At 37.2% G+C, this 25,340-nt stretch overlaps 1 protein-coding gene and 1 pseudogene across 1 annotated transcript; both read right to left on the bottom strand.

Annotated features, from left to right (window-relative positions):
* Positions 1-2,452: 2,452 nt before the first annotated feature.
* On the bottom strand, positions 2,453-4,905 carry LOC111632122. The gene is made up of 4 exons (XM_023376491.1): positions 3,942-4,905; positions 3,269-3,423; positions 3,097-3,199; positions 2,453-2,862 (listed from the first exon to the last, which is right to left on the bottom strand). The coding sequence occupies exons 1-4, from the start codon at positions 4,768-4,770 to the stop codon at positions 2,453-2,455; spliced, it is 1,497 nt and encodes a 498-aa protein (XP_023232259.1). The 5' UTR covers positions 4,771-4,905.
* Positions 4,906-19,253: 14,348 nt separating this feature from the next.
* Positions 19,254-21,826, bottom strand: LOC111632110 (annotated as a pseudogene).
* Positions 21,827-25,340: the final 3,514 nt, after the last annotated feature.

Below are 25,340 nucleotides of genomic sequence, written 5' to 3'. Positions count from 1 at the left end.
GTCTACGACTCTGATCAGAAGCAACACAGTTGCAAAATGTGTTTAACACTTACAGCACAGTTGCAGTGCTGACATACTGGTTCGTCATCTTCCCTCAAAAGGTATTGATAAGTCAGTCAAGTGTGTCCAATTCTCAAACGAGTAAGGATAACCTCAGATCTCCCATCATATTGCCTATTATGTGTCCAATTTTCTACCAAAGGTTTGATATGAAGTTTTTTGTAAATTTGTGCATTCCACATGATTTGCCATCTCTCTGCTTGTTGTTTTTTAACGACTAGCTTCAAATCACCTCCTTCAATACGCATTGTATGCTGTGGAGGGCTTGCTGACTTAGCGGCTGTATCAGCTTCTTCATTACCTCTTATACCCACGTGGCCTGGGACCCAATAGAACTTCACAAAAAAATTCCTCGTTATGAGATGACAAATTAGTTTTCAAATTTTAATAACTATGGAGTGAGAACTACGTTCATACGAAATCAAATCCTGAAGTGCACTAACTGAGTCAGTGTAAATCACGCAGCAACGATGACCTTTCCAATTTATATACTTTAGGGCTAAATAAATAGCCTGCAACTCCGCAGAAAAAATGGAAGAATTCAATGCTATTTGTTCTGCCACAATTTCATCCTAACAAACAAAGGCTAAGCCAACATAGTTATCTGATTTAGATCCATCGGTGTATATATGGATAAAATTCCTGTTACGATGCTGAATTTCTGCAAAGTGCTGTCTATAGACGTAGTCTGGTGTGGTTTCTTTAGGGAACTGCTTTAAGCTTAAATCAACATCAATCAATGAAGTTGACCAAGGTAGAATACTATGAACCTCAACATGTGAAATGTTGCTTGTGTCTAGGTCAATCGTGCTGCTTACATTCTCCATTCTTATGTCGAATGTAAAGACACAACTCATCCGAGCAACAAATAATCTTTTCAGCTGAGTATCTGCACAATCAGCTGTAAGTTTTTTCTGAGATTTTTGTTTAATGTAATAAAAAAGAGACAACTGTTCTCTCCTGAGAGATAGTGGAGGCTCATAAACATTCACATACAGACTTTGGACAGGAGAAGTTCGAAAAGCACCAGTGCACAAACGCAGTGCTTGATGGTGGATTAGATCCAGCATCCAAAAAGTAGATTCTCGTGCAGAGCCATAAACAATGCAACCGTAGTCCAGCTTAGAGCAGACAAAGCCCTAGAAATCCTGAGCATAGAAATATGTCTGCTCCCCAGGATGAGCAGCATAGTACCTTTAAAAGGTTTAAAGATTTTAAACATCTACTCTTCAGGTTGCGCAAGTGTGGCAAAAAATGTCAGTTTTTAGTCGAAAGAAACACCCAAAAACTTAGTCTCATTCATTATTGAAATTTTATCCCCGTTTAGGTAAATTTCCGGATCCAAATGCAAACCACGCCTTCGACAAAAGTGCATGCACGAGGTCTTTTCCGTGTTAAAACTAAAACCATTAGTCTTGGACCAATGATCTATGTGATTTAAGGAGGTTTGTAGTTGTCTCTCGATAGAACTCATGTTGCTAGACTGGCAGGAGATCTGAAAGTCATCCACATACAAAGAGTGTTTCACACTAGGAAGAAGACAGTTAGCTATGCTATTAATTTTAATTAGGAACAGAGTCACACTCAAAATAGAACCTTGAGGAACACCTTGTTGCGTGAAAGGCCTAGATAAAGTGTTGCCCATCCTAACTTGGAATCTTCGATTCTCTAAGAAGTTTTTTATGAAAATTAACAAATTTCCCCGCAATCCGCAATGGTCCAGGTCACGGAGTATCCCATATCACCAACAGCGATCATACGCCTTCTCTATATCAAAAAACACAGACACTAAGTGCTGTCGTCTAACAAATGCTTCGCGTATACTTGTTTCAAGGTTTACTAAGTTATCAGTGGTACTTCTGTTCCTACGAAAACCACTTTGATGTGGTTAAAAGTATTCATTTTTCTCTAAGAAATACATCAGACATCTGTTTACCATCCTCTCAAAGAGTTTACACAGGCAACTTGTCAGAGAGATTGGTCTGTAATTTGAGGGATTCTTGTGGTCTTTACCAGGCTTCAGAATGGGAATAATGATCGATAGCCTTCAAGAGTCAGGAAAAGTATGTTCTGTCCATATTCTGTTAAACAGACACAGGAGATTAGAAAGGGAATTGTTTGACAGATTTTTAATCATGCTGTAGTGGATTATATCTGGACCTACAGCACTATTCCCCGAGCAAGAGACTGCTGTATGTAATTCAATTCTAGTGAATGGCACATTATATTCCTCATTAGATGAAGAATGAAAATTTAAATATTGTTTTTCACTTTGGGCTTTATAAGCCTGAAAATTTCTTGGATACGTAATATTACTGGATGAAGACGAAAACGTTTCTCCCAACAAATCAGCAATACCCTGTATAATCGCTGACTATTGTGCCATTCTTTTCTAGCATGGACAGAGAATGAGAAGTAATTTCCCATTAATTTTGTGGATTTTGCCCCAGACTGCTTTTGTGCTAGTAGATGATGTTATACTAGAAACATACTTCCTCCAAGAATCCCTTTGGCTTTGCCTTCTAACTCTTCTGGCATTTGTCTTTTTAAAAGCAGTGAAATTACTAGCAGTGGGGTATCTTCTGAAAATCCCCCATGCTTTCTTTTGTGCTTTAAATGCTGCCTCGCAATTCTGGTTCCACCATGGTTTCGGATGCTTTGGATATCTGGTTGATGTTTTCCCCATTGTTTTTTCAGCTGCCTGTATAATACTAGAAGTGACGACTTCAACTTTGTCATTGATATCAGCAGTATTGACCATTTCCTCAGTGATTTCAGCCAAAGAGGAGAATGCAGGCCAATCTGCCGTTTCCAGTTTCCAGCATAATGGACAAGCTGTTTCACAGCTTTCTCTGCCTCGATATTTTATAAATATTGGGAAGTGGTCACTAGAGAGTGGATTAGATCCAACCTCCCATGTAAATGCTGAGAACAGATTCAAAGTTGCTAATGATAGATCAATGGCAGTGAACGTTCTTGATTGGGCATGGAAGTACGTCACTTCTCCAGTATTAAATAGGTACAGTTGGTGATTACCTGTAAATCTCTCGATGGCTCTGCCTCGACGATTGATGTCGGGACTGCCCCGCATAGGATTGTGACCATTGAAGTCACCCAGTAAAAGAAATGGTGTTGGTAGCTGTTCAACCAAAGTATCCAATTCATTCTCATTCACTCTGACATCTGGTGGCAAGTATATAGAACAAACTGTGACAGTTACTCCAATACATATTCTAGCTGCCACGGCTTGCAAGTTAGTGGTGATTTGTACCGGCAAGGATGGGATGTGATTTGAAACTACAATAGCCACACCTCCACTAGCACGGTTGTGGCTATCATCATCCTTGCAGTAAAGATCAAATCCTTTTAAAAAAATATTTTTTCCAGGTTTTAGATGAGTCTCTTGGAGTGCCACACAGAGAGACGAGGTAGATGACGTCAAGTGTATAATGTCAGAGAAGTTGTTGCGTAAACAACGACAGTTCCATTGGATTATTTTATAATCCATTATGTGTTTGAGGCAGCATTCTTTGCACGGGTATCCCTCTTTAATTTAATAGGGGGTTTCTCTTTTGGAGGTGACATTTCTTTTGTAACCTCCTTGTGTGTCTCTTCTTCCGAAAAGTCAGAAAACTCACTCATAGATTGAGTCTCTGATTTTTTAGATTTAGAAAGAGCAGCTTTCACTCTGTTTGTTTAACGGGTTCTTACTTGCCTTTTTGGAACCCAGGTTTCTTGTAATTACCCCTGTTTTAGGTAGGGGTGTTTTCAGTTTTATATTCTTCTTTTCTGGTGTTTGGGTGGATGGTATAAGTAAACATTTTGCATGGCGTGTGAGAGATTCATTTGGGGCAACAGAAATATGTTTGAACCCCAATTGCCTTTGTAGACTTCAAAGCAGCTGCAAAAGTCTTCTGTTTTAAAGAAGCACTTGGGTTGACCATGCGTCGAGCCTCTGGATAAGATAGATTGTTTACAGTTTTCACCCGCTGAATCTCTCTCTCTCTGCCATGCAGAGCATTTCCGAGAGTAGGCAAAATGGGCATCGTTGCAGTTTAAACAGCGTGGAGTACTGGTGCACTCAGAACTCTGGTGTCCTTCAATTCCACACTGTGCACATAGGCTTTTACCTCGGCAGGATGTTTGTGTGTGTCCAAACCGCTGGCATTTAAAGCAACGCAGCGGGTTTGGAATATATGGGCGAACTGAACAGCGCAAATAGCCTGCTGTAACAAAAAATGGCAATGACGGTTTTCCAAAGGTGAAAATAAAATGTTTAGTTGGTATCAACTTGCCATCTCGATGGATTGAAATTCGTCGGACAGCAGTGACACCTTGGTCTGAGAGGCCGATCTGAATATCGGATTCGTACTCAGACATCAAATCGATTTCAGATATCACACCACGTGATGAGTTCAAACTTGTCTGTGGTGCGATGGTGACTCGTATGTCTCCTAGAGATTTCATTTTTAATAGTTTTTCTGACTGTTGAGGAGAGGCTGCTTCTACTAGCAGATCTCCTGACCTTAACTTTTGGATTTTTTTAAGATGCCCAATGGTCGATTCAAAGAGTTTTTGAATCAAAAACGGGGAACGTTTAGATAAAGGAGTTTCTCCTGTGGCATGCACGATGAGATATGATGGTTGGTTGGAACTAACCTCCTTTGATGAAGCATTAGTACTTGTTTGTTTGTTCTTTAATGAATCCATATTTAGAGATAATTATTCAGCTCCTAGTGACCCCACCCACCACGGGGCCCAACAAGGGGATGCCGTCACATGGGAGAGTCCCATAGACCGTCACACCAGAGTTTCCCAGGAGCTATACCCTCACAATGCAGTCAAGAAGAGCACATCTTGTCTGACGTGTCCACCCGGTCTGCATCGATCAGTTGACTCCAAGCCGAGGTCAAGGATGACTCAACGACCAGCCGATTGACTCAAACAGAGCCTGATTTGAGCCTCCCGTTTATCCGAAGCAGGGGCCAAAGTAGTGTGTTGGGGATGTTATGTTGCCCCTCAACTACCAGGATCCCCCTTTCCAGAATACAGGACACCACGCATGGCAAACACGTGGGTGGGCGTTCAGATCCCAGGGATGGTAAAGAGGAGTTTGTAAACCATCTCTGAAAGGTCCCCTCACCACAGACAGGAACCCACATCGAGGGGTGTGACATTATTTTCCAGCATGGACAGAGAGTGAGAAGCATATTTCCCATTGATTTTATGAATTTTATCCCAGACTGCTTTTGAGCTAGTGGAAGATGTTNCAAAGCCAACCTGGCAGCTGCAACTTTGGCTAATTTTTTGCTTCGACCAGAGCTTTCAAATATCATGTCAGCAATTTCAATGCTCATCGTGACCCTCTCAAAAAGAACCGATTCCTTTTCTTCTTTTAAATTAAATTTTAAATCCATATGAAGTTCTTTTAATAGCACAACAAAATCTTTCTTTTCCGAATCAACGTTTATTACGACATCCATTTCCTCAAAATATTCAATGGACATCTTATCTATTTGGCTTTGGAGAAGTCAAACTTGGTTAAAGTTGACGTTCTTGTTAGGAATATCTGTCAAATTATGAACATAACTGAAAGCGGCTAATGCATTCTCCGCAACTGCATGTTTTGCCATTTTTTTAGAATGACCTCAACCCATAAATTCTTTATTATCGATTTTAACACTTACGATAAATGTGGGGCGATGTTCCGGTCCTTCACTTTCAGCCGTAAACTGAAAATCATGTTTTAATTCGTTTATCAGCCTTGAAGCATTTTTTTCCACAGCTGCCCATCGGCGCTTCTGATCGTCCATCCCATGAAGAAATGCCTTCTCTAACAATTTGATCGAATTAATATTCGAATCATCGCAGGCTTCCATTTTCATCTTGCCTATTTCAAAATACTGCACAAAGTTAAATTATTTTTATGTTTGAAATATTTCAGAATGTTCGTTAATTATGCTTTCAAAACGCTCGATCACGTTACAAACCAAAAATTCAAACAATCTTTATTGTTCTTATTGACCTTTTCACTCATCGTCGCATATTAATATTTAAATCTTAAAGTTGCATATAAAAAAAACTTAAATATCAATACAATTTAATTTAAACGAATAGGATGTATTAGGTGGAAACATTCTCACGTAGCTGCAACTGCATTTTGTGGTGGCATTAAAGGAGTCAACGAGACATTGCTGGATTCGGTTCCATTGCATGTAGTGAGTGACTCTGTGATCTTGTAATGCAAGATTTTGAAAAGCAAAAAATTTGATACAGTGAAGAATTCTTTTTAATGCTCGCTCGCTCGGGAGTATTTAAATCAGAATCACAAATCACATGTAAACATAATAAACAACTGCGTGAGAAGTGTCAAATTCGAATGAGCTAGTGCATCGCCTGCATGNAGTGAGTGACTCTGTAATCTTGTAATGCAAGATTTTGAGAAGCAAAAAATTTGATACAGTGAAGGATTCTTTTTAATGCTCGCTCACTCAAGAGAATTTAAATAAGAATCACAAATCACACGTGAACAAAATAAACAACTGCGTGAGAAGTGTCAAATTCGAATGAGCTAGTGCATCGCCTGCATGCACCACTCATTCCCTCTCGCTCATTTGCAGAGCACGTGAGTCACAGACAAGATTGTTTAATATGAATTGGTTTATTTTGAATTTTAAATTTAATAATTGGCAATTTTACCAATTATTAAATTTAAATGTGCTATACTTGCCTCATACTAGGTACGCCTCTGTATATTATATAAAATAACAACAAACAATAACAAGTGAATATAAACAAACAACAATATGTATATGAAGGTTTATACATATTAGTAACTAAGGATGCACTGATAAGGAAAACAGCCGATACAAATTAATCGGCCGATTAGTGTTAATAATTTATTGCATTAATAGTGCGAGATCCTTGAGTTAATTATACAGTTAATTATAATGTGAAAAAACCCATTTTGCTCCATCTGGTATTTATATGTCCCTCGGTTCAGGTAAACAAGATACGATCGAATATCCTCGCAAAATCAACACTCTCTTCCTTTGTTTGGGAAAGTTTCTAAAATAAATCTCAACACTTAATTGTTGACACATGGAAACAGTTGGTTGGTTGGTTGGTTTTTATTGGCACAAAAGCCATGCAGGCTATACTGCGCCATGACACATAGTACAATATGAGATATAAAATAAATAGAAAAACATATTTATACACAAACAATACATAACTGTTTAACCATTAAAAATCACATGGTAATATAAATATAAAATCTAAAATATAATAAATAAATAAGTAAATAAATAAACAACAACAAAAAATATATTCAATAATTTGAATAAGCAACACAAAGTAAATAAAACAATACAATAAATAAATAATCAAATTTCTCTATACATATTAATGACTTTCAGAAAGTCCACTATATTGTGCAGATTTGGCCTCTGGCCCAATATCTCTCTAAAGCTTGCATTTCAATAATGCTGTCTACGACTTTGGTCAAAAGCAACACAGTTTGCAAAGTATGTGTTTAACACTTNATGTTTTCCCCATTGTTTTTTCCGCTGCCTGAATAATAGTAAAAGTGACAACTTCAACTGCATCATTGATATCAGCAGTATTGGCCATTTCCTCAGTGATTTCAGCCAAAGAGGAGAATGCAGGCCAATCTGCCTTTTCTAGTTTCCAGCGTGGTGGACAAGCTGTTTCACAGCTTTCTCTGCCTTGATATTTTAAAAATATTGGAAAGTCGTCGCTAGAAAGTGGATTAGATCCAACCTCCCATGTAAATGCTGAGAACAGGTTTGGACTTGCTAATGATAGATCAATAGCAGTAAACGTTCTTGATGGGGCATGGAAGTATGTCACTTCTCCAGTATTAAATAGATACAGTTGATGATTACCTATAAATCTCTCAATGGCTCTGCCTCGACAATTGATGTCGGGACTGCCCCACATAAGATTGTAACCATTGAAGTTACCCAGTAAAAGAAATGGTGTTGGTAGCTGTTCAACCAAAGTATCCAATTCATTCTCATTCACTCTGACATCTGGTGGCAAGTATATAGAACAAACTGTGACAGTTACTCCAATACATATTCTGGCTGCCACGGCTTGCAAATCAGTGGTGATTTGTACCGGCAAGGATGGGATGTGATTTGAAACAACAATAGCCACACCTCCACTGGCACGGCCGTGGCCATCATCATCCCTGCGGTAGAGATCGAATCGTTTTAAAGTAATGCCCTCTCCAGGCTTCAAATGAGTCTCCTGGAGTACCACACAGAGAGGAGGTAGATGATGTCAAGTGTTTAATATCAGAGAAGTTGTTGCGGAAACCACGACAGTTCCATTAAATTATTTTGCAATCCATTGTGTGTTTGAGGCAGAATTCCTTGCGTGGGTATCCCTCTTTTAATTTAATAGGGGGCTTCTCTTTTGGAGGTGACATTTCTTTTGTAACCTCCTTGTGGGTCTCTTCTTCCGAAAAGTCAGAGAACTCACTAATAGATTGAGTCTCTGATTTTTTAGATTTAGAAAGAGCAGCTTTCACTCTGTTTGTTTAACGGGTTCTTACTTGCCTTTTTGGAACCCAGGTTTCTTGTAATTACCCCTGTTTTAGGTAGGGGTGTTTTCAGTTTTATATTCTTCTTTTCTGGTGTTTGGGTGGATGGTATAAGTAAACATTTTGCATGGCGTGTGAGAGATTCATTTGGAGAAACAGAAATATCTGTTTGAACCCAATTGTCTTTGTAGACTTCAAAGCAGCTGCAAAAGTCTTCTGTTTTAAAGGAGCACTTGGGTTGACCATGCATCGAGCCTCTGGATAGGATAGATTGTTTACAGTTTTCACCCGCTAAATCTCTCTCTCTCTCTCTGCCATGCAGAGCATTACCGTGAGTAGGCAGGATGGGCATCGTTGCAGATTACACAGCGTTGGAGTACTGGTGCACTCAGTACTCTGGTGTCCTTCAATTCCACACTGTGCACATAAGCTTTTACCTCGGCAGGATGTTTGTGAGTGTCCGCTGGCAAACCGCTGGCATTTAAAGCAACGCAGCGGATTTGGAATATATGGGCGAACTGAACACCGCAAATAGCCTGCTGTAACAAAATATGACAATGACGGTTTTCCAAAGGTGAAAATAAGGTGTTTAGTTGGTATCAACTTGCCATCTCGACGAATTGAAATTCATCAGACAGCAGTGACACCTTGGCCTGAGAGGCCGATCTGAATATCAAATTCGCTCTCAGACATCAAATCGATTTCAGATATCACACCACGTGACGAGTTCAAACTTGTGTGTGGTGTGATGGTGACTTGTAGTCTCCTAGAGATTTTGTTTTCAAAAGCTTTTCAGACTGTTGAGGGGAGGCTGCTTCTATGAGCAAATCTCCTGACCTCAAGTAAACTTTTGGATTTTTTTAAGATGCCCAATGGTCGATTCAAAAAGTTTCTTAATCAAAAAGGAGGAACGTTTAGAAAGAGGTGATTCTCCCATAGCATGGACGATGAGATAAGATGGTTGATTAGAGGAATTAACCTCCTTTGGCAGCAATGCATTGGTACACGTTTTTTTTTATTTTGATGAATCCATATTTAATAATAACTATTCAGCTCCTAGTGACCCCACCCACCATGGGGCCCAAAAAGGGGATGCCGTCACATGGGTGATTCCCATAGACCGTCACATCAGGGTTTCCCAGAAGCTATACCCTCACAATGCAGTCAAGAACAGCACATCTAGACTGACGTGTCCGCCCGATCTGCATCGATCGATTGACTCCAGGCCAAGGTCAAGAATTACTCAACAACCAGCCGATTGACTCAAATGGAGCCTGATTTGAGCCTCCCGTTTATCCGAAGCAGGGGCCAAAGCAGTGTGTTGGGGATGTTATGTTGCCCCTCAACTACCAGGATCCCCCTTTCCAGTATACGGGACACCACGCACGGCAAACACATGGGTGGGCATTCAGATCCCAGGGATGGTAAAGAAAAGTTACTGAACCATCTCTGGGAGGTCCCCTCACCACGGACAGGAACCCACATCGAGGGGGGTGTAAAGAAGACTTTCTAAACCATCTCTGGGAGGTCCCCCCACATCGAGCGAGAGAGGCTGTTTAAAATAACATTTTACGACATTTGAGGACTATCTTCAATGCTGGCACCACCACCTTCGACATACAGGGTGAAATGTGTACATCAAGCACACAAGGTTTTCAGGCCAATTTCTGTCTGCTCAATTCTGAAGGAAAAATCTCTCTCATAATGGAGTGTAAGCCGTGGGACTACTTCATGGATTTGGATTACAACAAGTCAACTGCAAAAGCAGTAAAGCAAGCACTAAAAACCTGTGCTGATCCAAGTCACCGCATCACAAATCCTGCCTGCGTACTAAGCTACATTACGAAGACAGCTATGGCTGATGACACTTGTAATTTCAAAGGTGCTATAAAGCAACTTGCGGCATATATGTTGTCTTTGAACAATCTTAAAGCTTTTGGGATATTGACCACATACTGCCATACGTACTTCGCCATTCTGGAACATTCTGACAAAGGTCGTCCTACATTGAAAGTGTCGAGAGCTGTGAGATACAGTGAAAATGATGTTCTGGAACGGGTGTTTAAGTTTATTGAGTTGGCAGTCAGAACTCCCGTTGTTAAAATGAAGGACATGAACAATAGTACCAATGTTTCACCCGTACAGATAGGCAAAAAGAAGGCTGGACAGTGCCAAACAAAAACATCGTTTAAGAAAGGCGACAGAACGAAGCGATTAAAAGGGAATGAAGACTCCAATAATGGAAATCCTGGAAATAGTGGAAGTAGTCCAAAGAAGCGGGCCACTTACGGTGATTACGTCATAGACGGCATCATAGGAGAAGGAAGGAGTGGCTGTGTCTTGCGGCTTGTTGACCAAAATGGTTGCTCATTTGCAGCTAAAACAATCGGGGAGCTTAAATACAAATTAAAAACGGAGAGGAAAAATCACCTCTGAACTACAAAACAGAATAGCAATTTATGAAGCAGTCTTGCAAAACAGGGTCTTGCCTCAATTGCACTTTGAGGCTTATTTAGATTGTACGAGGTACTCTCTGATAATGGATGAATTAGCAACGACCCCCTATGGACATGACATCCAACGGAAGATCAAAAGAGAGCAATTCTTGCTGTTCTGCATCAGATCCACGAGAGGGGGATTTTACACGGTGACATTAGGAAAGAGAACATTTTATTAGACTGGAAGGACAAAATGAGAGTCTACTTCATTGATTTTGCACTTTCATCAGTGTGTGATGTGCAGGAAGAATTCCAGGGAAAAATGGAGGAGCTCAGTTCACTTCTAGAAATGGATCAGGAGCCAACAGTCTTTCAAGACCTTGCACAAACGCAAGAATAATAAAGAATGAAAACGCAAAGTGCACTTGTGGTATAACATTTTTTGCTAAACATGCTTCTGGTCCTTTTTTTTTGAGAAATTAAATTCAAGGAAAGGCAAAAGGAAAACTGAACTGCACCAAACAAGAGCATCTTTTGAGACAGTTGATGGAATGAAGCGATTAAGAGGAAATGAAAAATCAAAGAATAAATATCTTAGAAATAATGAAAGTAGTCCAAAGAAGCGGGCCACTTACGGTGATTACCTCATAGACAGCATCATAGGAGAAGGAAGGAGTGGCTGTGTCTTGCAGCTTGTTGACCGAAACGGTTGCTCAATTGCAGCTAAAACAATCGGTGAGCTTAAATACAAAACAAAAATGGAGGGGGAAGAAATCACATCTGAACTGCAAAGCAAAGTAGCAATTTATAAAGAATTGATGTTGGTTGGTTAACTGGTTGGTGTTTTATGACGGCACCATGGCGAATGTTAATTTGTATAAATATATATATTATCAGTGGTGTAGCAAACATAACTGGTGCCCAGGGCACGGCACTTTATTCACGCCCCTTCCCCCTCCAGAAACAAATCTTGTCTTGGAGACTATTTGGCACCCCTCTGCAAGTGGCACCCAGGACATGATAGACCCCTTGCCATGCTAATGTTTCACTGTAATAAAACCTAACATTAGTGTTGATAAGGCGATAGCGAGTCTATAGAAAATCAACAACATTAATTGTTACGAACACAACTTTGTAATTTCGGGAATTAGTACACCTATTCTCTGAAGTCGATTTCACTTAATGTTTTTTTGGATAATCAATGCTCTACTGTAAATTATTACTGTAATTTCAAAAATTATTATATGTGTATTAACACCAAGTGAATTACATAATCGACGTCACAAATATACATACTTATACATAATATAACAACAAGTAAAATGCTTCGAACAACTTTAATTTGTAAATTCAATTTTGAAGGACGAATTTCAGAAGAAAAATTAAAACAACAAATGCCATTGCTTTTTGATTGAGTTTCTTTGGTTTATATAAACATCCACATTCAACATTTCTACATTATTATTACAAATATGTGTTCGCTTTTCGTATATAATTATAAGGCTAGATATAGATTTACATAAAAGTTAATCAGGCATCTATTAACTTCAATGCCATTTACAAGAAATTCAAAACACATTTTAGAAAATAATGTAATGTGTAATATTTGCATTTTTATAAATTATTGACAACTGTTATAACGATAAATAACAACATTCATACAGATAAATCAACACCAAATGAAGAAATATGATATTTGTATATTTGGTAGAAGTTCCATTAAAATGACAAGACAATCGTCCTGATGAAAACATTTGGTCAACCATGCTCCTAAATTTGTATTTTGAGATGCTTCTTTCAAAATCTAGTTTCTGGATAAAAACTTGTTCTTTTCGCCTGAAGACTACGGTTATACACTCATCGAAAGTACTTGTGTTAATACTAAAGAAGCTTTATTAATGCTGAACTCAGTGAATTTGTACCCAGAAACTAGATAAATATTGGCGTGAGTTTTTAATTTATTTTTTCTTTCAAAATCTTTTTCGCTACTTGATACTTGAGGGAAGATTGTTTTGAATCTAAATACGACTCAGGTTTTTTATTCAACCGTCCATCGGCCACATCTGGAATTCCGTTGCATAAATTGTGAAAGCGATAAAAAAGTGCCGCCTTACTCAATCTGGAAATGTTTCCATCTTCTAATTTGCCCATAGTTAAATTTATAATTTTTGGGTGTTTTAAATTCAAGTGACCAATTAACACCAGAATCTGGAAGATTGGCCAACTGGTAGTATTTGGGATCTTTCACCCAGCATGTTTTAGGTTTTTATAAATAAGGTTCCAGCAACATTTTGAACAATTTCTCGAAACAACCCCACAGAGCTCTGAATATATATCCAGGGTAAATATCTCTTCTGAAAATAATACTTTCCAGATATATTGGTTGTATAAAATGACTAAGCAGCAAGCCTTGAATTCCCAAAACATTCCACGAGGCGATTTTATCGGAACAGGACAGGGTGGTAAATTCTTGTTTGTTACGTTTTATTACTTCTACTATTTGAATTCCATCATTACCTTCAATATCAAAAGATTCCTTTCAAAATTCATTTTTCAACCTCAAAACTCCATAAGAACCACGATGTAAAGGTTGTCAACTAAACTTTTTAGGAAAACATTCTTTGCATTCCCATACGGTGGTTCACTAACGTATAAATGAAAATTTTACTTTGATTCACTAACACAAGGTGTGTTTCTATGTCAACACTTGGCAGTATTCCATCTTTTAGTATTCCATCTTTCGGCATGACAATCGTTCAAAGACGTACCATCCATACTTATATCTTTTCCAACAGTGTCTTTTGTGCCAGTGCATACAACAATAATTTCCATCTCATTCATTTCTGAATCGCAGGTCATGACAATTCTGGCCGGTACATTTCGTTTTGCGTAGTTACCCATTATTTTTCGAAAGGTTTCACAAATACTGCTGCATATTCTCTTTGCCACTGAATGAAAAAGTATGTATTTCTCAGGTAAAAGTTGCCGATTCATATTATATTTCAAAAGATTGAAACCATACAAAGTGTACAAAGCCAACCTGGCAGCTGCAACTTTGGCTAATTTTTTGCTTCGACCAGAGCTTTCAAATATCATGTCAGCAATTTCAATGCTCATCGTGACCCTCTCAAAAAGAACCGATTCCTTTTCTTCTTTTAAATTAAATTTTAAATCCATATGAAGTTCTTTTAATAGCACAACAAAATCTTTCCCTTCCGAATCAACGTTTATTACGACATCCATTTCCTCAAAATATTCAATGGACATCTTATCTATTTGGCTTTGGAGAAGTCAAACTTGGTTAAAGTTGACGTTCTTGTTAGGAATATCTGTCAAATTATGAACATAACTGAAAGCGGCTAATGCATTCTCCGCAACTGCATGTTTTGCCATTTTTTTAGAATGACCTCAACCCATAAATTCTTTATTATCGATTTTAACACTTACGATAAATGTGGGGCGATGTTCCGGTCCTTCACTTTCAGCCGTAAACTGAAAATCATGTTTTAATTCGTTTATCAGCCTTGAAGCATTTTTTTCCACAGCTGCCCATCGGCGCTTCTGATCGTCCATCCCATGAAGAAATGCCTTCTCTAACAATTTGATCGAATTAATATTCGAATCATCGCAGGCTTCCATTTTCATCTTGCCTATTTCAAAATACTGCACAAAGTTAAATTATTTTTATGTTTGAAATATTTCAGAATGTTCGTTAATTATGCTTTCAAAACGCTCGATCACGTTACAAACCAAAAATTCAAACAATCTTTATTGTTCTTATTGACCTTTTCACTCATCGTCGCATATTAATATTTAAATCTTAAAGTTGCATATAAAAAAAACTTAAATATCAATACAATTTAATTTAAACGAATAGGATGTATTAGGTGGAAACATTCTCACGTAGCTGCAACTGCATTTTGTGGTGGCATTAAAGGAGTCAACGAGACATTGCTGGATTCGGTTCCATTGCATGTAGTGAGTGACTCTGTGATCTTGTAATGCAAGATTTTGAAAAGCAAAAAATTTGATACAGTGAAGAATTCTTTTTAATGCTCGCTCGCTCGGGAGTATTTAAATCAGAATCACAAATCACATGTAAACATAATAAACAACTGCGTGAGAAGTGTCAAATTCGAATGAGCTAGTGCATCGCCTGCATGCACCACTCATTCCCTCTCGCTCATTTGCAGAGCACGTGAGTCACAGACAAGATTGTTTAATATGAATTGGTTTATTTTGAATTTTAAATTTAATAATTGGCAATTTTACCAATTATTAAATTTAAATGTGCTATACTTGCCTCATACTAGGTACGCCTCTGTATATTATATAAAATAACAACAAACAATAACAAGTGAATATAAACAAACAACAATATGTATATGAAGGTTTATACATATTAGTAACTAAGGATGCACTGATAAGGAAAACAGCCGATACAAATTAATCTGCCGATTAGTGTTAATAATTTATTGCATTAATAGTGCGAGATCCTTGAGTTAATTATACAGTTAATTATAATGTGAAAAAACCCATTTTGCTCCATCTGGTATTTATATGTCCCTCGGTTCAGGTAAACAAGATACGATCGAATATCCTCGCAAAATCAACACTCTCTTCCTTTGTTTGGGAAAGTTTCTAAAATAAATCTCAACACTTAATTGTTGACACATGGAAACAGTTGGTTGGTTGGTTGGTTTTTATTGGCACAAAAGCCATGCAGGCTATACTGCGCCATGACACATAGTACAATATGAGATATAAAATAAATAGAAAAACATATTTATACACAAACAATACATAACTGTTTAACCATTAAAAATCACATGGTAATATAAATATAAAATCTAAAATATAATAAATAAATAAGTAAATAAATAAACAACAACAAAAAATATATTCAATAATTTGAATAAGCAACACAAAGTAAATAAAACAATACAATAAATAAATAATCAAATTTCTCTATACATATTAATGACTTTCAGAAAGTCCACTATATTGTGCAGATTTGGCCTCTGGCCCAATATCTCTCTAAAGCTTGCATTTCAATAATGCTGTCTACGACTTTGGTCAAAAGCAACACAGTTTGCAAAGTATGTGTTTAACACTTACTGTACAGTTGCAATACTGACATACTGGTTATCATCACCCTTCAAAAGATATTGATGAGTCACTCGAGTGTCCAATTCTCAAATGAGTAAGGACAACCTCAGATCTCCTATCATACTGCCTATTATGTGTCCAAATTTCTATCAAAGGTTTGATCTTGTATAGTTTTATTGTGGATTTGTGCATCCCAGATTGTTTGCCATCTCTCTGCTTGTCGTTTTTTATTAACAAGCTTCAAATCACCTCCTTCAAAATGCATTGTATGCTGTGAAGGACTTGCTGACTTAGCAGCTGTGTCAGCTTCTTCATTATCTCTTATACCCATGTGACCTGGGACCCAACAAAACTTTACAAAAAAGTCTCTCGTAGTGAGATGACGAATTAGTTTTCGAATTTTAATAACTATGGAGTGAGAACTAGGTTCATACGACATCAAAGCCTGAAGTGAACTGAGTCTGTGTAAATGACGCAGCAACAATGACCTTTCCGATTTATATGCTTTAAGGCTAGATAAATAGCCTGCAACTTCACAGAAAAGATGGAAGAATTTGGTGCTATTTGTTCTGCCATGATTTCATTTTGGCAAACAATAGCTAAGCCAATATAGTTATCCAATTTAAATCCATCAATGTATATAGCAATTAAATTCCTGTCACTGTGTTGAATTTCTGCAAAGTGCTGTCTATAGATGTAGTCTCGTGTGGTTTCTTTGGGGAACTGCTTTAAGCTTAAATCAACATTATCACTGGGGTTGACCAAGGTGGAATACTATTAACCTCAACATGTGAGATGCTTGTGTCCAGATCAATCGCCCTGCTTACATTCTCCATTCTTATGTCAAAAGAAGGAACACTACTCGTCCGAGCTACAAATCTTTTCAGCTGAGTATCTGAATTAGCTAAAAGTCTATTCATAGATTTCTGTTTGATGTAGTAAAAAAGAGACAACTGTTCTCTCCTAACGGATAGTGGAGGCTTATAAGCATCCACATACAAACTTTGGACAAGAGAAGTTCGAAAAGCACCAGTGCACAAACGCAGTGCTTGATGATGGATTGGATCCAGCATCCAAAGAGTAGATTCTCGCGCAAAGCCATAAACAAAGCAACCATAGTCCAGCTTAAAAAAGACAAGGGCCCTATAAACCTGAGCATAGAACATTTGTCTGCTCCCCAGAATAAGCAGCATAATACCTTTAAAAGGTTAAGGGATTTTAAATATCTACTCTTCAGGTTGCGCAAGTGTGACAAGAATGTCAGTTTTTTGTCAAAAGAAACACCCAAAAACTTAGCCTCATTCACCATTGGGATTTTATCCCCATTTAGGAAAATTTCTGGATCCAGGTGCAAACCACGCCTTCAGCAAATGTGAATGCATGAGGTCTTCTCTGTATTAAAGGTAAAACCATTGGTCTTAGACCAATTTTCTATGCGATTTAAGGAGGTTTGCAGTTGTCTCTCAATGAAACTCATGTTTCTACACTGGAAGAAAATCTGAAATTCATCCATGTACAAAGTGTTTTACACTAGGAAGAAGACAGTTAGCTATGCTGTTGATTTTAACTAAAAACAGAGTCACACTCAAAATAGAACCTTGAGGAACATCTTCTTGCATGAAATACCTAGATAAAGTGTTGCCCATCCTTACACAGAATTTTCGATTTTGTAAAAAGTTTTTTATAAAAATTGGCAAATTACCCCGCAATCTGAATTGGTGTAGATCACAAAGTATCCCGTATCGCCAACAGCGATCATAGGCCTTCTCTATATCAAAGAATACAGAAACTAAGTGCTGTCATCTAACAAACACTTCGCGTATACATGTTTCAAGTTTTACTAAATTGTCCGTGGTACTTCTGTTCCTACAAAATCTACTCTGATGTAGTAAAAATTAGTTCTTTTCCTCTAGGAGGAACATCAGGTGTCTGTTTACTACTCTCAAAAACTTTACATAGGCAACTTGTCAGAGAGATTGGTCTGTAATTACAGGGATTCTTGTGGTCTTTGCCTGGCTTAGAGATGGGGATAATGATAGACAGCCTCCAAGAGTTGGGAAAAGTATGTTCTGTCCATATTCTGTTAAACAGATTCAGAACATTACAAAGAGAATTGTCTGAAAAATTTTTAATCATGCTGTAGTGGATTTTATCCGGGCCTACAGCAGTATTCCCCGAGCAAGAGATTGCTGTATGTAGTTCTATGCTGGTGAATGGCACATTATATTCCTCATTAGATGAGGAATGAAAGTTTAAATATTGTTTTTCACTTTGGACTTTATAAGCCTAAAAATTTCTTGGATACATAATACCGCTGGATGAAGCAGAAAACATTTCACCCAGCGTATCAGCAATACTCTGTATATCACTGGTTATTGTGCCATTATGGACAGAGAATGAAAAGCATATTTCCCATTAATTTTGTGGATTTTATCCCAGACTGCTTTTGAGCTGGTGGAAGATGTTATGCTAGAAACATACTTCCTCCAAGAATCCCTTTGGCTTTGCCTTCTTATTCTTCTGGCATTTGCCTTTGCTTTTTGAAAAGCTATCAAATTTCTAGCAGTGGGGTATCACATCGTTCTAGACTGCATATTTTAATATCAAAAAACACTTACTACAACACCTTTTCTTGCAGTCGACGTTTATTAGAAAACTTCAAACGTTTTCGGTCTTATTAAAAGACCTTTCTCAAGAAAATACGATTAAATAAAGAACAAACACTATAAATCGAACACTTAATACAAATAACTCTTTTTTGAATCTTTCGAACTGGCTTATAATCCGTTGCGAATGACGTCAGTGTAAACTTAGCAACGGAAATATATAACAATATTACATAAATATTTACATCTAAATACGTATAGTTGCCATCTCTCTACATTATTCAAAAGTACGTAATCTGAGATACATAGTGACTACTTCCTTCACTTATTAATATTATAATAAGCTAGAGGACCATGCTGCTGATATTTTAGTCGCTTCCCGGAAGTTGATTGCGAGGCCTTTATGCTTTGCCTTACAAATCTGCCAGGCTTCCGCGTAATGTCGGTGTNTTAACACCAGAATCTGGAAGATTGGCCAACTGGTAGTATTTGGGATCTTTCACCCAGCATGTTTTAGGTTTTTATAAATAAGGTTCCAGCAACATTTTGAACAATTTCTCGAAACAACCCCACAGAGCTCTGAATATATATCCAGGGTAAATATCTCTTCTGAAAATAATACTTTCCAGATATATTGGTTGTATAAAATGACTAAGCAGCAAGCCTTGAATTCCCAAAACATTCCACGAGGCGATTTTATCGGAACAGGACAGGGTGGTAAATTCTTGTTTGTTACGTTTTATTACTTCTACTATTTGAATTCCATCATTACCTTCAATATCAAAAGATTCCTTTCAAAATTCATTTTTCAACCTCAAAACTCCATAAGAACCACGATGTAAAGGTTGTCAACTAAACTTTTTAGGAAAACATTCTTTGCATTCCCATACGGTGGTTCACTAACGTATAAATGAAAATTTTACTTTGATTCACTAACACAAGGTGTGTTTCTATGTCAACACTTGGCAGTATTCCATCTTTTAGTATTCCATCTTTCGGCATGACAATCGTTCAAAGACGTACCATCCATACTTATATCTTTTCCAACAGTGTCTTTTGTGCCAGTGCATACAACAATAATTTCCATCTCATTCATTTCTGAATCGCAGGTCATGACAATTCTGGCCGGTACATTTCGTTTTGCGTAGTTACCCATTATTTTTCGAAAGGTTTCACAAATACTGCTGCATATTCTCTTTGCCACTGAATGAAAAAGTATGTATTTCTCAGGTAAAAGTTGCCGATTCATATTATATTTCAAAAGATTGAAACCATACAAAGTGTACAAAGCCAACCTGGCAGCTGCAACTTTGGCTAATTTTTTGCTTCGACCAGAGCTTTCAAATATCATGTCAGCAATTTCAATGCTCATCGTGACCCTCTCAAAAAGAACCGATTCCTTTTCTTCTTTTAAATTAAATTTTAAATCCATATGAAGTTCTTTTAATAGCACAACAAAATCTTTCCCTTCCGAATCAACGTTTATTACGACATCCATTTCCTCAAAATATTCAATGGACATCTTATCTATTTGGCTTTGGAGAAGTCAAACTTGGTTAAAGTTGACGTTCTTGTTAGGAATATCTGTCAAATTATGAACATAACTGAAAGCGGCTAATGCATTCTCCGCAACTGCATGTTTTGCCATTTTTTTAGAATGACCTCAACCCATAAATTCTTTATTATCGATTTTAACACTTACGATAAATGTGGGGCGATGTTCCGGTCCTTCACTTTCAGCCGTAAACTGAAAATCATGTTTTAATTCGTTTATCAGCCTTGAAGCATTTTTTTCCACAGCTGCCCATCGGCGCTTCTGATCGTCCATCCCATGAAGAAATGCCTTCTCTAACAATTTGATCGAATTAATATTCGAATCATCGCAGGCTTCCATTTTCATCTTGCCTATTTCAAAATACTGCACAAAGTTAAATTATTTTTATGTTTGAAATATTTCAGAATGTTCGTTAATTATGCTTTCAAAACGCTCGATCACGTTACAAACCAAAAATTCAAACAATCTTTATTGTTCTTATTGACCTTTTCACTCATCGTCGCATATTAATATTTAAATCTTAAAGTTGCATATAAAAAAAACTTAAATATCAATACAATTTAATTTAAACGAATAGGATGTATTAGGTGGAAACATTCTCACGTAGCTGCAACTGCATTTTGTGGTGGCATTAAAGGAGTCAACGAGACATTGCTGGATTCGGTTCCATTGCATGTAGTGAGTGACTCTGTGATCTTGTAATGCAAGATTTTGAAAAGCAAAAAATTTGATACAGTGAAGAATTCTTTTTAATGCTCGCTCGCTCGGGAGTATTTAAATCAGAATCACAAATCACATGTAAACATAATAAACAACTGCGTGAGAAGTGTCAAATTCGAATGAGCTAGTGCATCGCCTGCATGCACCACTCATTCCCTCTCGCTCATTTGCAGAGCACGTGAGTCACAGACAAGATTGTTTAATATGAATTGGTTTATTTTGAATTTTAAATTTAATAATTGGCAATTTTACCAATTATTAAATTTAAATGTGCTATACTTGCCTCATACTAGGTACGCCTCTGTATATTATATAAAATAACAACAAACAATAACAAGTGAATATAAACAAACAACAATATGTATATGAAGGTTTATACATATTAGTAACTAAGGATGCACTGATAAGGAAAACAGCCGATACAAATTAATCTGCCGATTAGTGTTAATAATTTATTGCATTAATAGTGCGAGATCCTTGAGTTAATTATACAGTTAATTATAATGTGAAAAAACCCATTTTGCTCCATCTGGTATTTATATGTCCCTCGGTTCAGGTAAACAAGATACGATCGAATATCCTCGCAAAATCAACACTCTCTTCCTTTGTTTGGGAAAGTTTCTAAAATAAATCTCAACACTTAATTGTTGACACATGGAAACAGTTGGTTGGTTGGTTGGTTTTTATTGGCACAAAAGCCATGCAGGCTATACTGCGCCATGACACATAGTACAATATGAGATATAAAATAAATAGAAAAACATATTTATACACAAACAATACATAACTGTTTAACCATTAAAAATCACATGGTAATATAAATATAAAATCTAAAATATAATAAATAAATAAGTAAATAAATAAACAACAACAAAAAATATATTCAATAATTTGAATAAGCAACACAAAGTAAATAAAACAATACAATAAATAAATAATCAAATTTCTCTATACATATTAATGACTTTCAGAAAGTCCACTATATTGTCCAGATTTGGCCTCTGGCCCAATATCTCTCTAAAGCTTGCATTTCAATAATGCTGTCTACGACTTTGGTCAAAAGCAACACAGTTTGCAAAGTATGTGTTTAACACTTACTGTACAGTTGCAATACTGACATACTGGTTATCATCACCCTTCAAAAGATATTGATGAGTCACTCGAGTGTCCAATTCTCAAATGAGTAAGGACAACCTCAGATCTCCTATCATACTGCCTATTATGTGTCCAAATTTCTATCAAAGGTTTGATCTTGTATAGTTTTATTGTGGATTTGTGCATCCCAGATTGTTTGCCATCTCTCTGCTTGTCGTTTTTTATTAACAAGCTTCAAATCACCTCCTTCAAAATGCATTGTATGCTGTGAAGGACTTGCTGACTTAGCAGCTGTGTCAGCTTCTTCATTATCTCTTATACCCATGTGACCTGGGACCCAACAAAACTTTACAAAAAAGTCTCTCGTAGTGAGATGACGAATTAGTTTTCGAATTTTAATAACTATGGAGTGAGAACTAGGTTCATACGACATCAAAGCCTGAAGTGAACTGAGTCTGTGTAAATGACGCAGCAACAATGACCTTTCCGATTTATATGCTTTAAGGCTAGATAAATAGCCTGCAACTTCACAGAAAAGATGGAAGAATTTGGTGCTATTTGTTCTGCCATGATTTCATTTTGGCAAACAATAGCTAAGCCAATATAGTTATCCAATTTAAATCCATCAATGTATATAGCAATTAAATTCCTGTCACTGTGTTGAATTTCTGCAAAGTGCTGTCTATAGATGTAGTCTCGTGTGGTTTCTTTGGGGAACTGCTTTAAGCTTAAATCAACATTATCACTGGGGTTGACCAAGGTGGAATACTATTAACCTCAACATGTGAGATGCTTGTGTCCAGATCAATCGCCCTGCTTACATTCTCCATTCTTATGTCAAAAGAAGGAACACTACTCGTCCGAGCTACAAATCTTTTCAGCTGAGTATCTGAATTAGCTAAAAGTCTATTCATAGATTTCTGTTTGATGTAGTAAAAAAGAGACAACTGTTCTCTCCTAACGGATAGTGGAGGCTTATAAGCATCCACATACAAACTTTGGACAAGAGAAGTTCGAAAAGCACCAGTGCACAAACGCAGTGCTTGATGATGGATTGGATCCAGCATCCAAAGAGTAGATTCTCGCGCAAAGCCATAAACAAAGCAACCATAGTCCAGCTTAAAAAAGACAAGGGCCCTATAAACCTGAGCATAGAACATTTGTCTGCTCCCCAGAATAAGCAGCATAATACCTTTAAAAGGTTAAGGGATTTTAAATATCTACTCTTCAGGTTGCGCAAGTGTGACAAGAATGTCAGTTTTTTGTCAAAAGAAACACCCAAAAACTTAGCCTCATTCACCATTGGGATTTTATCCCCATTTAGGAAAATTTCTGGATCCAGGTGCAAACCACGCCTTCAGCAAATGTGAATGCATGAGGTCTTCTCTGTATTAAAGGTAAAACCATTGGTCTTAGACCAATTTTCTATGCGATTTAAGGAGGTTTGCAGTTGTCTCTCAATGAAACTCATGTTTCTACACTGGAAGAAAATCTGAAATTCATCCATGTACAAAGTGTTTTACACTAGGAAGAAGACAGTTAGCTATGCTGTTGATTTTAACTAAAAACAGAGTCACACTCAAAATAGAACCTTGAGGAACATCTTCTTGCATGAAATACCTAGATAAAGTGTTGCCCATCCTTACACAGAATTTTCGATTTTGTAAAAAGTTTTTTATAAAAATTGGCAAATTACCCCGCAATCTGAATTGGTGTAGATCACAAAGTATCCCGTATCGCCAACAGCGATCATAGGCCTTCTCTATATCAAAGAATACAGAAACTAAGTGCTGTCATCTAACAAACACTTCGCGTATACATGTTTCAAGTTTTACTAAATTGTCCGTGGTACTTCTGTTCCTACAAAATCTACTCTGATGTAGTAAAAATTAGTTCTTTTCCTCTAGGAGGAACATCAGGTGTCTGTTTACTACTCTCAAAAACTTTACATAGGCAACTTGTCAGAGAGATTGGTCTGTAATTACAGGGATTCTTGTGGTCTTTGCCTGGCTTAGAGATGGGGATAATGATAGACAGCCTCCAAGAGTTGGGAAAAGTATGTTCTGTCCATATTCTGTTAAACAGATTCAGAACATTACAAAGAGAATTGTCTGAAAAATTTTTAATCATGCTGTAGTGGATTTTATCCGGGCCTACAGCAGTATTCCCCGAGCAAGAGATTGCTGTATGTAGTTCTATGCTGGTGAATGGCACATTATATTCCTCATTAGATGAGGAATGAAAGTTTAAATATTGTTTTTCACTTTGGACTTTATAAGCCTAAAAATTTCTTGGATACATAATACCGCTGGATGAAGCAGAAAACATTTCACCCAGCGTATCAGCAATACTCTGTATATCACTGGTTATTGTGCCATTATGGACAGAGAATGAAAAGCATATTTCCCATTAATTTTGTGGATTTTATCCCAGACTGCTTTTGAGCTGGTGGAAGATGTTATGCTAGAAACATACTTCCTCCAAGAATCCCTTTGGCTTTGCCTTCTTATTCTTCTGGCATTTGCCTTTGCTTTTTGAAAAGCTATCAAATTTCTAGCAGTGGGGTATCACATCGTTCTAGACTGCATATTTTAATATCAAAAAACACTTACTACAACACCTTTTCTTGCAGTCGACGTTTATTAGAAAACTTCAAACGTTTTCGGTCTTATTAAAAGACCTTTCTCAAGAAAATACGATTAAATAAAGAACAAACACTGTAAATCGAACACTTAATACAAATAACTCTTTTTTGAATCTTTCGAACTGGCTTATAATCCGTTGCGAATGACGTCAGTGTAAACTTAGCAACGGAAATATAACAATATTACATAAATATTTACATCTAAATACGTATAGTTGCCATCTCTCTACATTATTCAAAAGTACGTAATCTGAGATACATAGTGACTACTTCCTTCAATTATTAATATTATAATAAGCTAGAGGACCATGCTGCTGATATTTTAGTCGCTTCCCGGAAGTTGATTGCGAGGCCTTTATGCTTTGCCTTACAAATCTGCCAGGCTTCCGCGTAATGTCGGTGTTTCCTGTCTCGGACTATCTGCATTAGTCTTGCTTGGTCCCATTCAACTTGGACGTCTTGCTGGTCCGCTAGAACGTAGGTGGCTAGCGCAGTGCATGGTTGTTTTTTTCTTATATTTGCTTGGTGTTCTGCTAACCTGTCT

Source organism: Centruroides sculpturatus, unplaced genomic scaffold (genome assembly GCF_000671375.1).
Source record: "Centruroides sculpturatus isolate CEXI.00-Female unplaced genomic scaffold, Cexi_2.0 scaffold72, whole genome shotgun sequence".
NCBI lineage: Eukaryota > Metazoa > Arthropoda > Arachnida > Scorpiones > Buthidae > Centruroides > Centruroides sculpturatus.
This window is presented reverse-complemented; position numbering and strand designations above follow the sequence as displayed.

Bases quoted from the DNA above. Each gene is read 5' to 3' on its own strand.
- LOC111632122 (XM_023376491.1), bottom strand. From the start codon at position 4,770: ATGGATTCATTAAAGAACAAACAAACAAGTACTAATGCTTCATCAAAG. The intron at 3,424-3,941 runs GCAATTGGGGTT...TTTTTTTAAAAG, and splicing joins CTGCTTTGAAGTCTACAAAG to GATTTGATCTTTACTGCAAG. The intron at 2,863-3,096 runs GTAATCACCAAC...TGGAAACGGCAG, and splicing joins AGCCATCGAGAGATTTACAG to ATTGGCCTGCATTCTCCTCT.